General features: G+C 41.2%; 1 protein-coding gene across 4 annotated transcripts; it reads right to left on the reverse strand.

The window, feature by feature from the left end:
- Positions 1–488: 488 nt before the first annotated feature.
- TTC4 (tetratricopeptide repeat domain 4) lies at positions 489–13,556 on the reverse strand. Of its 4 annotated transcripts, none has more exons than XM_089515224.1 (10): positions 13,538–13,556; positions 8,609–8,726; positions 7,495–7,656; positions 5,459–5,536; positions 4,504–4,628; positions 4,307–4,393; positions 3,992–4,206; positions 3,503–3,584; positions 1,799–1,881; positions 489–904 (listed from the first exon to the last, which is right to left on the reverse strand). In XM_089515224.1, exons 1-10 carry the CDS (start codon positions 13,538–13,540, stop codon positions 802–804), a joined length of 1,056 nt encoding a protein of 351 aa, XP_089371350.1. In that variant the 5' UTR covers positions 13,541–13,556; the 3' UTR covers positions 489–801. The 4 variants fall into 4 exon arrangements, with proteins under 4 accessions (XP_089371350.1, XP_089371351.1, XP_089371348.1 ...); XM_089515225.1 differs by lacking the exon at positions 13,538–13,556 and adding an exon at positions 13,223–13,327; XM_089515222.1 differs by lacking the exon at positions 13,538–13,556 and adding an exon at positions 12,762–13,001.
- Positions 13,557–14,114: the final 558 nt, after the last annotated feature.

A 14,114-nucleotide genomic window follows, 5' to 3' on the forward strand; every position in this document is an offset into this window, starting at 1 on the left:
CCCCCACAATAGGTTAGTTTGATCTTAGCACAGCAAAAATCCAGTAAAACAGGAAAGCTCTCAACAATGAGCTGTGCACACCCTTTGTTAAAGAATACAACGTGGTGAATAAACTACAGCTGTGCTTTAATCTCTGCTGCTGTGAGCAAGCACACAATCTGTCCATCTTCATGAATCTGCTGGACAGTAACAGCAGGAGGGCAAGCCATTGTTGGGCCCCACACATTCCAAACCTTCATAAACCCAAACTGTTTTTTTCCAGTTGTCGCACTGGATCTCAGTATGGCACATATTCCCCATAACCCACATGTCATAGTAAGTGAACACTCATTCCTGCATTTGGAGCTATAAGTAGAAGCTTTGGTCTAATTAATACGATTTAAACCAGCTTGTCTACTTTCACCATTAACTTCCTTTTCAGTCTAATAATCTGCTTCTCTCAAGCAAAGCTTTGTTTTGATGATTTAAGGAGTGAGGTAGACAATCTATGACCAATTTTACTCTATTCCTTTACTTGAAAAAATTTAAGTATCTGAATGAGACAGTCACAATACAAGATGGAATTTAACTGAAATTCCACTGCTTGGGGTTTCGCCCCCAGATATTCCAAGTCTTTCATTCTTCAATGGAATAATTTTACATAGGCCAGGACCAGTAGGACAAAGTTCCAGCAGGCTGCTACCATGACTGCACTTGGGAAAGATGTATGTAGAAAATCTTCCAATCTTTCCAGTTTACATGTCTGAAGAGGGCTCATGTTGCTCTTGTTGTGCTTCTTCTTTTTAAAGAGTTCATGCTCATTCACTTGAGTCGGTGAACCTTCTTTCCAAGGAAGTAATTTTCAGAAAAAGGAACATGTTTTACCAAAACCAAAAAAGTAGGAGTCCCAGCTTTCACAAAGTATCTGCAAAAATATTATTTTAATGAGTCACACAATAGTCTCAGTTCCCCCACAGATTTTTAGCATTCCAGAACATTTCTTTGTCTGTGGACATGTGCTTTGTTTATACCAAAAAATGCTGCCCTATTTCCACCACCACCCTCTATTGGAAGGCACTACTGTAATCCCATGAAACAAATTTTCACCTGCTCTGCAACTAAAAATTAGATGTACAGTCCTCCCTCCATTCTTGTGGTCTTTGGATTCATGCCCCTCACTTAAGCGCGAGGGATGAACAGAGGTGGAATCAATGGGACATGCCCCTGCGAGCCCCTGCCTATATTCAAGCCAGTGGAGCTTGAATATCAGCAAAACTCCATTTTTGCAAGCGGGTCTGGAACAGATCCCTTGTGAAAAAGGGGGGGGGGGGTGACTGGACTAGAATATAAAGAAGATGCTCCAATTGTTGAAATAAACAAATCAGCTTGTATAATAGCAAGGGATGTCCCCCCCCACCCTTGTAAATATTCCCATTCAAAATGCTTTCTAGAAATTCAGTAATTCAGTAAGATGTGAAATGCTACCTAGACTATGAATATGACCGCCTTGCATTCTTTCAAGTGCCTTGTCTACAGCCAGTTTCACCATGAAAGAGGGCAGTGAAATGGATGAACTACGATGGTACTGCTATACAGCCTCTAGCCAACAAGTAGCGGGCAGTTATGTTTTATTTACTTTTCATTTTGAGCATAGAGATCCACTCTGAATCTGAAGGACAATAACCATGTGCACTTTTTCTTGCACAGGGAAACTATGCTTTATTTTTAAAAGATCAAGTTTCAACATTACATAGTTGCCAGCATGAGATGATTACACAGTAAAAATGAATAATTTGAAGGCCCTAGTTCAGAACCTCACCTTTGGTGTTGCAGTGCTTGTAACAATGTGGTTTCTGTGTCAATCTGGTATATATCTCCTCTCTCTTCATCTTCATAATAAAGCTGTGTAATTTAATGTGAGAAACAAACATGAGCAAGCTACATTATCTTTAGTAAGATATTTATCAGCACTGAAGTAAAGATCCTTTCATTATCTAGCCTCAGAGACAAAAAACATGAATAGTTATAGATTCACTACATGATACTGCAGCTATGAAGAACACTGTCTCCTAATAACCAGATGTGAAACCCTCTCTCTGAAGCATGCCTCTTATCAAAAGCCTACTGGTTGCCATATTTTCATTTTTGTTAACAGAAATAGTTTCCAACAGTGTATTATACTTCTTTTTTCACTGAATGACAATAATCACTTAATAAAAATAATAAAGACACCAAACTTATTCCTGAGGGAGCCTGTTTATTTCCTCTAGCTGTTCCATTGCAATACATGAGGCAAAGGATTTCTTTCAGGGATGCTTTGTTTAAAATTATTTTTTGTAATACAATGATGATAAAAGTAAGGGGTTTTTTATTTTAGAAAGATCCTATTCATCACCTTGGAGAATAATTAACCATTTCTCATATTATAAAACTGCCCTAGGAGCTTGATACTGACAGGCTGAAATGTCATATTATTACTGTAGAAATTTTCTTTTCTTTTTTAAAGTGCTCACAGTCTGGCTTATGCAGTATAAATATGGTCTGAATGCAAAGTGGGTGAAGACAAATCCCCAGTGGTATAGTTATGTGGATTGCAGACACCTGGGTCTGGAGAGGGAGGAAGGAGATATGCACCATGTAATGTGGTGGGCAGCTGTGGTATTCAACATCTCTGGAGAACCAGCTGAAGGTTTTCAGCACCACCTGGGTGAATCGGTGGACATCTTGACTCATGAGAGCAGGGGTAGACAACCTGCGGCCCGCGGGCCGGATGCAGCCCGGTGAGGCCTTGGGACCGGCCCCAGCCCGGTCCTGCTGCCGATTGCCGCCGGGGCCTTTGGCCTCTTGTGCACAGGGGCAATTGTCTATAGAAGCCTCAGAAACATGCATTTACATTAACATTTTTTAAAAAATCAGCTAATTTTTTGCGTGTCCTCCACTTTTTTAAAAAAAGTGTCCACCATTTGAAAATTTTGTCCTACATTTGTCCCGGTTTATTTATTTATTTAAATTTTTTTAAAAAATTATTTAATTATTTATTTTTTGGCTTCGGCCCCCCAGTTGTCTGAGGGACAGCAACCCGGCCCCCGTCTCAGAAAGGTTGCCTACCCCTGCATGAGAGGTTCCAAATTTGTCCCCAGCTGCCTACCTGGCATGTGAAGTCACTCTGTTGCACTACCCAGACTCTGTTGTAGTGTGACAGGCGACAGTTCATATCACCTTGTGCAAGCTTGAAAATTTTAGAAATGCTTGTGCAAGCAAGAATTACATAAGAATGGTGCCACCACTGCATCCAGACCATGGAATTTATTGAACTATCTCCCTTCCCCAAAGGGGTGTTCTTGGTCTTGATATGAGAGAAGCCAGTCACACATGACAATGCACGCACATGCACACACGAACACATGCTCTGTAAATATGAACACATACAAATTAATTCTAACCTCTTTGGTAAATTAAATTTACTAAGTACTCTAGAATAATCTCTTTTTTTAGGACAAAACTATCAGGTACAGTTTCTTACCTCCAGTTCACTGGGAATATACTTTCTTTCTAAATCCCAGGGAGGCAACTCTTCAAACATGACCACTAAATGGTCAACAAATCTGAAATGCAAGATGCTTCATGTTATTCAGCTCAACACTATTTATTTCAAAACAGCTGAAGGTCAGCAACTACTGAATTCCAGATTGTCTAGCATCTTTGTAATGCAAGACAGTGTATTAATAAAAAGCTGCTGATCAGTGCATTAATATTAACTCTTCAGTGTTTTATAATAACCTTCCATAGTATTGTTCCTGAAGTCATTGGAAAGGGTTGCAAGAACTATTCCAAGAAATAGCAGTTTATGCTAGGCCAGCAGGCACAAACCCTCTCCCTATGCACAAGCAAAGTAATATCTCAAAATTCCTACTGAAATACTGAAAACATCACAAATGAATCATGTGGACATACAGCCTCCCTCCTTCGAAATGATGTTATTTTGTGTAAATAATGAGCTTTAAAAATTAACCTGGATTCTTCATGAAAAGTGAAGATAAAGTCACTTTGCCCATGCTCTGGATACAGGAACAACACTGGCCAAGTAAGACTGCCATCCTCTTGTAGACACACCTTGGCACCAAGAGCACTTTCTGAACTAAGTCCATCTAAAGACATCTCAGCAAGGCCTGTGGATATTTCAGTGTCATCTTCAGAGGATGCCAGAGACAATTTGATATTCCGATCCTAGGTTAAACAAGGAAGATCTACTTAAGGCAAGGACCTAAAATGTATCTTCATGCCTTGGCATTTCACAGGACAATCTTTACCGAAAAGGTAAGTCTACCTTGATAGCTTGGAGTAAGGCTTCTTTCTGAGACTGTTCCCTTTTCCCCTGAAGTTTTGCTTTTCTGAAATCTCGCTCCTCAGTACGCTGAAGAGATAGATAAAACTATGTCACAATTTTGAGAAGGAGGATAGTATTTTGTCCATCTCATTCTACTTTAGTTAGAATCAAGTTTCCATTTTTTAAATCCACCTAACCTTTAGTCTGTCAGCTTTGGCTCTTGTTTCTAGAAGCTTCTTTTCCTTTGGATCAGTTCTCAACCCCTCTTCACACCACATCATGGCTTCAGAGAAATGCCTGAGTTGCAAATGGCACAGTGCTCCTAGAAAAGTGTTCAAAGTTGCTTCTAAACATATTCGCAACAAACACCAGAACATTTAACTAGGTTTAATAACACTCAAGTGAACAAAAACAGGCAGGGACATGGGATTCTAAATATTTTAACCTAATGGTTAAAGCAGTGATCTAGGAGTCAGACACCTGAATTCCAGTCTTGCATTTGCTGCTAATGTGCTATAAATAGCATCATTTCAAGGTACTATTGCTTCTGCTCTGCCTTCCTCCCTTGGAGCTAAGGTACACATAACTCTAGGGATGCGATGGCTTAGTAGGTAAGATGCCAATTCTGACAACTGGAGGATCGGAAGGTTGGCAGTTTGAGGCCTGAATGCTGCATGATGGGGTGAGCTCCTGTCACTAGTCCCAGTTTCTGCCAGCCTAGCAGTTCGAAAGCATGCAAATGTAAGTAGATAAATAGGTACCACTTTGGTGGGAAGGTAACAGTGTTTGGTGCAGTCATGGTGGCCACATGACTACCAGTTGTCTTCGGACAATGCTGGTTCCTTCGGCTTAGTAATGGAGATGAGCACCGTCCCCTACAATCGGTTACAACTAGACATTCATGTCAAGGGACTATCTTTATCTACAATCCTATCAAATTGTATTAAATTACTATTTCATGGCACTTTGAAAATTTACCTTTCCAATAGCTTCTGTCAACAAGGTGTATCCCAGGTGTTTTTATACAGGGTACAAAAATATCTCATGCTCTTAGTATTTCTGAATGCTGAAGCTCCTAGATCCTTCCTTTCACCTAGAAGCTGCTCTGATAATGCTGATGTTGAACATGAAAGTAATGGTAGTCTCTCTTACCTCTTGTTATTGCTTTGAGGTGGTAGGGCTTCAGTTTTCTCGCTGCGATAGCATCATTGAGAGCTGAGCGATAGTTGCCTAAACAAAACACACACTGTAAAATTTGGATCATTACACTGAATTCAGATGTTTTGTCTATAAGGAAGGGCTTGTTTCTAAAGACAAGCTGGGCCCCACCACTGCAAGACAGCTAATGTATTCAAATACATGTATATAGGCAATGAAGAAAGAAAATATTGGTCAAGCTCTTACATTGTCTGGGCAGAGCATAATGCTCCATGTGCACAGTTCTGCAGTGCTGCTGTTTTACCCTATGAAGAAGGCAACTACCAAATAGTGGATCGTTTCCCTGTGGCCATTTTGTGGCCATGAGGACTCATGCAGTGTTTGGCTGTATTTCTGAAACTGAAAAGAAACAGCAGTTGTTTCCACACCAGATCTCCAGAAGGTGATGAAAGTTTTTCTCTCCTGGATGCCACTGGATGCTGCCTGAGCATCTCAAGTCCTCCAGCAGCTACTAAATGGCCGAGACGGCATTTAAAACAGATGTGTATGTGTGCATAGTACAAGAAGGTACTGGATACTTCATTGCACAACCAACTTAGACATGCACATGTGTAACCTCAGGTTTTGAACATGTATATCACAAATGATACCAGGCAGAATATGGTACTTCCAAAACGATCAGAACTGATGTTTTTGCTGAGACTGGATGGGTGAGTGGGTGGCTTTTTTTTTTTTTTAAAAGTATTTCGTTGCAGAAATTCAGTACAACCTATTATGACTTGTCTTTCTTTCCAGGTTGATGTAACATTGCCATCAAAAATCTGTATTTAAAGTTGATTGTTCCCTCCTGAAAAGCATCAGCAACACAACTCAAACCTTCTACTTATCTATGCAGTATCCCAGCTACTCAAGAGAAGTTTCTACCTGCACAGAGGACTAAATCTTAATCCTTTGCAGACATTTTAGCCAAATAATCTCTAATGCATTTTAAAATAATATATGCCAACAGATACATTAGCTATGTAAAGATAATTAATACAGTGTTTTTGTAACGTAAATTACAAATATAGGACCAAGGTATACAATGAGATTTCCCTTCTGATTGGACCCATGGAAAGAATTAGACAACCTCAGGGAGGTATAAGTGGCCTAGAGGCCATACTGTCCTCCCTCTTGCACTAATTTTATTATAACATCTGACTATGCTTTTGTGTTACCATGTGCTTCTGGCTCTTAGATCAGCATTTGGTGAAAAGAGTGGTCTTCTGAAATACAGATGTAGGCCACCTCTATTGCACACATGTTTTGGACACAATGGCTGAGGTTCCACATTGCCCAGTGTAGCATAAGAATTCTCCAGGTGGAACTTGGCTATGGTCCATAACTCATCGCCCCAGGATTTTGTAGTCATGATTTTGCTGCGATAACTTCCCTGATTCCATATCTGGGGAAGAGTAGGGGTGGAGGAATTGAATAAGCCTCATAGCCAGATGCAGACTGATGACAGCTTCTGCTGAGATCTACTGGGGAACTTCTCTGAACCTATGTATTCTCAAACAGCCATAGAATGGCCATTCAAGAGAGGCTATTGCAGTAAAACTGTGAATTCAGAGGAGGGAGCTTTGGCGGTTGTGGAGGGCGGAAGATAATACCAACCTCTGCAACAACCAAAAAAGAAAAAAAAAAGACATATTCAGATGTATGGAGGACTTATGCCTGCATATGTCACTGAGAATATACTGGTCAAAGTTTTAGTGTGTAAGAGTTGAAGTAAATTATTTTTAATTCCATAGCTTTTTTTCAATGCATGTTGCAATACATTTTAAATGACTAATTCTCCGATTGTTTATCCTCAAAACAGCCTTGTAAAGAAACCCTGCAATTCTTATTTTATAGAGAAAGATCTAGTTGCACAATTCTACTAAATTCATGATTGCTTGAACCCACAGAGAAGCAAAACTTCATAAGCTTCAAAATCTTTTCATTATACAGGATTTAAACTAGGTACAACACTGAAAACTGTATATTACCCAAATGAAACTGGGCAGCAGCTCTGTTTGTATGAAGCGCAGTATTCAGTTCCACGTCACTGCATTTCTTTTTTAGACCTTCTGTATAAGCTATGATAGCTTTCTTATAATCTTTTTCCTTGAAGTAATCATTGCCCTCATTCTTATAAATCTTGGCTTGCTCTGATTAAAAAAAAACAAGATAACAACAAAAAGATTTGAAAAAGGCAATCATTATGTGTCTCCCTGATCTATCTGCTTCAACATGCCTTTAAAATACAGAGGATGCCACCTCAAAAATATTTATTTATTTATTTATACATAACAGTTTGCATCCCGCTCGATAGTTATGATATCATAAGCTAGACTTAGGATCTTGTAACTTTGGGCTATTCACATTTACAATCATGATACCATTGCCGTGACTGCAAATTCCTTCCCACCAGCCCATCTTAAAATCCAGGCAGTCAGACCGAGTGAAAGAGTTCTGCTCTGCTAGTGAGCTGAAGGATAATGCATCCATTCCTCTTCTGTCAGAATGCTGAGCTGCAACAAGGAGTTGAGACAGGACTCTGCATGTTGCACCACAGCTCTTTGGCAGAAGCTGAAGGATGACCTCTCCAGCTCCCGCCAAAGAACTGTAGTGTCATCCTTCAGCACTCCACTATTTGTCAGCACTGCATAAATCCATTGTTTGGTATAGCTACCTGACTTTTAAAGTGGGTTTGGGGTAGTTGGATCAGGAGATAGATTGTAGCTATGTCAGCTAAAATAATGTATTTTTTTAATGATTCTTTTTATTGGATTTTTTAAATGTAAACAGTTAAAAAAATACAAGCAAATGAGCAAACAACAGGTTGGGGTGTCGATGAATTATACTCTATGTGTAATCATGGTTTACAGTGTGTGGAAGGAAAGAGCAAAGAGACACCAAAATGTTGGAGAAAGTGTAAAGCCCAAGGTTTTTATATTCACATGTGACTAGAATACCCCCTGACAAATTAATGTATTTATAAATAAATAGGTTACAAAACCCAGTGATATTGTTACAGTTATAGGGAAAGCACTGAAGCAAACTGCAAATTCTAAACTGTAACACTGATAATAGGTACCACATATTATACTATGAAATTACCTTCAGGGGTTTGTTCTTCATCAAAAATGATAGACTGAAGGCAAGCCAGGTCAGGATTCTTCATAGGGTCTATTTCAGAGGGGGCTTTCTTCATGAACATTGGAATTTGGTCAAATTCCTGACAACAGATGCATAAAGTCCATTACCAAGGATGGAAGAAGAGAAAGAATTCAGAAACTCCATATTTTTTGAAATACACTCTTTAACATAAAATAATTAAAAGAACTTTTCTCAATCCCACCATACATAATTATGCAGTTTGAACTCCCTGAAAGACTTATGTTAATTAGAGCTCTTCATTGTCATGGCATGCATTTACAACAAGTCAAATCAACTTGAGAGCCAGTATGGCATAGTGGCTTGAGCATTGATTGCAACTCTGGAGACCAGGTGTTTATCACACTATACTCTTATAGTGCTACTATTCCACTTTAACTGCTCTAGCTGCCTCCTATTGCATTCTGGGATTTGCAGTTTTAAGGAGGGGTATTTAGAATTCTCAGGTAGAGAACTTCTCTGCCTCAGAATTCTAAATACCCCTCCTTAAAACTGCCAATACCAGAATGCAGCAGGAGGCAGCTAGAGCAGTTAAAGTGGAATAGTAGCACTATAAGAGTATAGTGTGATAAACACCCAGGGTTCAATTCCCACTCTGCCATGGAAACCCACTGGGTGACCTTGGGCAAGTTACGCTCTCTCAGCCTCAGGGATCTCTGAACAAATCCAAGAAAACCCCATGACAGATTCACTTTAGGGTCACCATAAGTCAGAAACAACTTGAAGGCATGCCAGAACAACAAACCAAGTACTTCTCTGGCAACAACCAAAACCTTGCTAAAATACAGTCTCTGGCACTTCTCCTACAGAATTTTATCATACTTTCTATCCTTATCTGTCAGAATTCTTTCACACTGACAGACATAAACACACCATAATATTCCACCTTCAAAATAGCAAAACCCCATGAAAACACTGTCTCATATGCTACAGCTTCCCAGACTGTTCAGTCTGTTCAGAAGGATAAATAATGCAGTTCTCTCTGATTTTTTTCTGACTCAGCTTTCTCTGCTTGCTACCATTAAAATATGAATAGGGAATTCTTTTTAAAAAAGAAATACTCATGTCAGAATACTGAAGACATCTATTTTTGCTGCCTTCTTAGGGCCTTTTACAAGAAAGAAGGATGCAGCTAATGAGAAAAAACTTCCTATTGTTTAGTAGTGGAACAAATGACCTTAGCAGGTGGTGGGTAGCTTTTTAAAATCGAAGTTGGATGGCCATCAGTCAAGGATGCTTTAGCTGTGAATTCTTAAATTGGCAGAGGTGCAGCTAGATAACCTTTGGTGCCTTATGCATCAACATATGCATTAACTTATAAGTGTTTATGAAAATTTGAGATACCATGTATTTTTTGTTTTGTTTTGTTTTTTTGGTGTGTGTGTTGTTTGCCTTCAAGTCGTTTCTGACTTACGGCAACCCTAAGGTGACACTATCATGGGGTTTTCGTGGCAAGATTTGTTCAGAGGAGGTTTATCCTTGCCTTCCCTGAGGCTGAGAGAGTTTCATGGCCGAGTAAGAATCAAAACCTGGTCTCCAGAGTCATAGTCCAACACTCAAACCACTTTTAATACCACACTTTACCCTCCCTCAGTACTATATTAGTTAGAACAACCTAGTGCCCTCTGTATGTTTTGGACTACAGTTCCCATCAGCCAAGACCTAAATCTGATAGCAATTTAAATTCAAGTATTTGGAGGGCATGCCACTGGGAAATGCAACATGGCAGTACTGTCAATCAGACTATAAACTTCCACTCCAAAGGAGTAAAAGTACTATCCTATCCTACACACTGGAGTTGAAACTGGATTATAAATTTAGGTTGAAAGTAGTAATAATTTAGCATCCATAAAACCCTTTCAGAAATTACCAGTATATGTTAGAAATGGTTTACAACAAGGTAAAGTCCAAAACACACTGCAGAAATAATCCAGTTTGAGACTGCTTTATCTCCCATGGCTCAGTGTTAGGGAATACTGGGAATCTTAGTTTACTGTGGTCCCAGAGCTCTCTGACAGAGAAGGCTAAATGTCTCATAAAACTACAATTCCCAGTTCTTCGCATTGAGCCAAGAAGTTAAACCTGTCTCAGACTGGATTGTTTCTGCAGTGTGTTTTGGTCCCAAGTCAGTTTTATCAGCCCCGTACCTCAGTGGGTGAAAAGAGGGAGGCTCAAGGTGCATCTACACTATAGAAATGATGCAGTTTGATCCCACTTTAACTACCATGGCTCCACCCTGCAAAATCCTGATGTGTAGTTTTGTGAGGCACCAGCCCTCTTTGGCAGAGAAGGCTAAAGACCTTGTAAATATACAAATTCCATAGCATTGTGCCATGGCAGTTAAAGCGGTATCAAACTGCATAAATTCTGCAGTGCAGATGCAGCAATCGGGTTTATTATTTCACATCCTTCCTTCATTCTTGACACAAGATGATTGATCTGTGGTAGCAGTGAACCTGTGGACAACCTACACAGGCTTCATCCAGAATGTCTCCATGCTCATGCCAATCTGTTTTGGGGTTTTCCACTCCAGGAAATGAAAAAGGATTCCTCTAAGGCAGAGAAGGCTAAAGACCTTGTAAAACTACAAATCCCTGGATTTCACAGGATGGAGCTACAGTACTTAAAATGGTGTCAAACTGCGTTATTTCTACAGTGTAGATAAATCCAACAGCCAGCAGCAATGGTGGACTGGCTAAAGGCTGTGGGGCAGGTTTGGACACTCTCACTAAGCCATAAAACAAGGACCCAACGTGGTTTGAGCATTGGACTATGACTCTGGAGACCAGAGTTCGAATCCTGGCTTGGCCATGGAAACCCACTGGGTGACTCTAGAAAGTCACACTCTCTCAGCCTCAAAAGACGGCAATGGCAAATTTCTTCTGAAGAAACATGCCACAACAGGTTCGCCTTAGGGTCGCCACATGTCAGAAAAGACTTGAAGGCACACAACAACAACAACTATATGCCATAAAACTAACTGGGTGGCTTTATGCTGCAGCAATTATCCTTCAGTCTCGGCCATATAAGCCCACTGGGTGACCCTGAGTAAAGTCACACTCTCTTAGCTTCAGAGGATGGCAATGGCAAACTCCTTATGAAGGAAGTAGGATAGGTTTGCCTTAGGAGGCACCAGAGGTCTCTCACAGGGAAGGTTAAACATTTCACAAAACCAACTGCCATGGTTCAGAGCCATGGAATTGTGGGAACTAGTTCTGTGAGACATTTAACCTTCTGTGTCAAGAGATCTGATGCTGCTATAAACTACAAATCCCATAATTCCACAGCACTAAGCCATGGCACTTAAAGCGCTACCAAACTGCTTGGTTTCTGCAGTGTAGGCTGCAACCGCAATGCAGAAACAATCCAGGCTGACACAGCTTTAACTGCCCTGGCTCATTGCTAGGGAATCCTGGGAACTGTAGTCTGTTATACTTCTGACAGGGAGAGGTTAAATGCCTCACAAAACTACAGTTCCCAGAATTCCCTAGCATTGAGCCAGGGCAGTTTCTGCAATGTAGGCTCCATGGCACTGCAGAAACAATGCAGTTGGGCATCCCTCAGTGCTAGGGAATCCTGGGAATTGTAGTTTTTGTGAGACATTTAGCCTTCCCTGTCAGAGAGAGAGAGAGCGTAAGTGAGTGTACTGGTGCCTCTACAAACTACAAATCCCAGCATCCCATAGCACTGAGCCATGGCACTTAAAGGGCTACCAAACTGCAGTGTGCAGAAATAATCACAGTTGGCATCGCTTTAACTGCACGTGCTCAGTGCTAGGGAATTCTGGGAACTGTAGTTTATTGTGCCACCAGAGCTCTCTCTGACAGAGGCTAAATGTCTCATAAAACTACAGTTCCCAGAATTCTTTGGCACTGAGCAGTCCAGAAACAATCCAGATTGGCATCGCTTTAACTGCCCTGGCTCAGTGCTAGGGAATCCTGGGAACTGTAATCTGTTGTACTTCTGACAGGGAGAGGTTAAATGCCTCACAAAACTACACTTCCCAGAATTCCCTAGCATTGAGCCAGGGCAGTTAAAAGGGTGCCAAACTGCGTTATTTCTGCAGTGTGGAGGCTCCGGGCGCCCCTTGGCCCACCTGCTCCCAGTTGCTGGGGCTGAAAGCCCCCTCGTAGCGCTCTGGGCCCCGGAATCGGTCCATGAAGGCCTCCATGGCGGCCTCCTCTTTCTCGCTCTCGCTCTCCGCCATGGCTCCCTCAGTCAGTCGCCTCAGACGGAGGCTCCGCCTTTCCGGAGGCAGCCTCAGTCGGAGGAGGAGGGACACCATTTTCTGAGGAAACACACACATCCCTCTGGTCCCCAAACTCTGCCCTTGAAGGCATTTTGGACTTCAGCTCCCAGAAGCCTCAGCCATGTTGGCCAATAGCCTGGGATTCTGGGAGCTGAAGTCCAAAATCCCCTTAATGGATGCAAATCTAGTGCCAGTCGCTGGCACACTGGGGGAAGCCCTGCTGGTCACCTACATCGGACAGTTTATGAAGCACTGCAGTAGGCTGTATTTTAGAGGAAGGCAGGGACATACTTCTGAGTACTCCTTACCTAACAAACCATGTTGTTCTTGTGTACATTCAAGTCGTTTCCAACTTAAGACGACCCTATTATCACAAAGTTTTCTTGGCAAGCTTTGTTCAGAGGAGGCCTGCCCTTGCCTTCCCCTGAGGCTGAGAGAGTGCTACTTGCCCAGCGTTCCCCAAAACCCATGGCCAAGCCAGGACTCGAACCCTGGTCTCCAGAATCATAGTGCAACACTCACATCTCTATAGCGAACTGTTGGAAGATTGTTGCATTCTTTCCCTCTCTCCTTAGATAGATAGCATGCAAAATCTCCTCTAACTGTCTCTCATTCAGACTAACCATTTGACTTGGGTCACGACTCACTCTCCCTTTTGGACAAATTGACTTTCTCCCACAATATTTTCAACTGAGCTGTTGTGTTTCCATCTTCCTGCCCTCTCAAATTCCTTTGGAAAGATGGTGAGATAGATATTTCTTTTACCTGAACTATTCACTAGCTAGATTAGGATATAGTTTCTATGTAAATATAGATTAAAGCCATTTGTAAACTTTTGTTTAGCTATGTTTGTTTTTTGAATTTAGTCTCAGTTCTTAGGAAAGCATAGTTAGGAGCACATTTCTGCTACTCTACTAATTTAAAGCTAGACCCTAACAGGCTTGGCTTTGACATTTTTGATATTCAATATTTTTGTTTCCTTGGCAAAGGCTGAAGCATTAGGAAACTTAAGCTGCCCCACACAAACTGGCTCTAATAAACCATGGGGTCACCACAAATTGACAGGCAACTTGGAAGATAGGTTCACATCATGTCTGCACACACACACAGAGAGAGCATTGCCAGCACACGTTGTTCAGTTCTTAAAGTAATGGAATACTCTATAATAGTACCTGTTGTGCTTAACAGACCAGCTCTAAC

The sequence above is a fragment of the Sceloporus occidentalis genome, unplaced genomic scaffold, assembly GCF_023333645.1.
Source record: "Sceloporus occidentalis isolate IW3139 unplaced genomic scaffold, rSceOcc1.0.p SCAF_3, whole genome shotgun sequence".
NCBI lineage: Eukaryota > Metazoa > Chordata > Lepidosauria > Squamata > Phrynosomatidae > Sceloporus > Sceloporus occidentalis.

Coding starts and splice junctions, on each gene's coding strand:
- TTC4 (XM_089515222.1), bottom strand. CDS start 12,971: ATGTGTGTGTTTCCTCAGAAAATGGTGTCCCTCCTCCTCCGACTGAGG. Junction 5,537..7,494: donor TGCTGCCCAGTTTCATTTGG/GTAATATACAGT, acceptor TGTTTTGTTTAG/GCAACTATCGCTCAGCTCTC. Junction 4,629..5,458: donor CCTCAAAGCAATAACAAGAG/GTAAGAGAGACT, acceptor ACACTTTTCTAG/GAGCACTGTGCCATTTGCAA.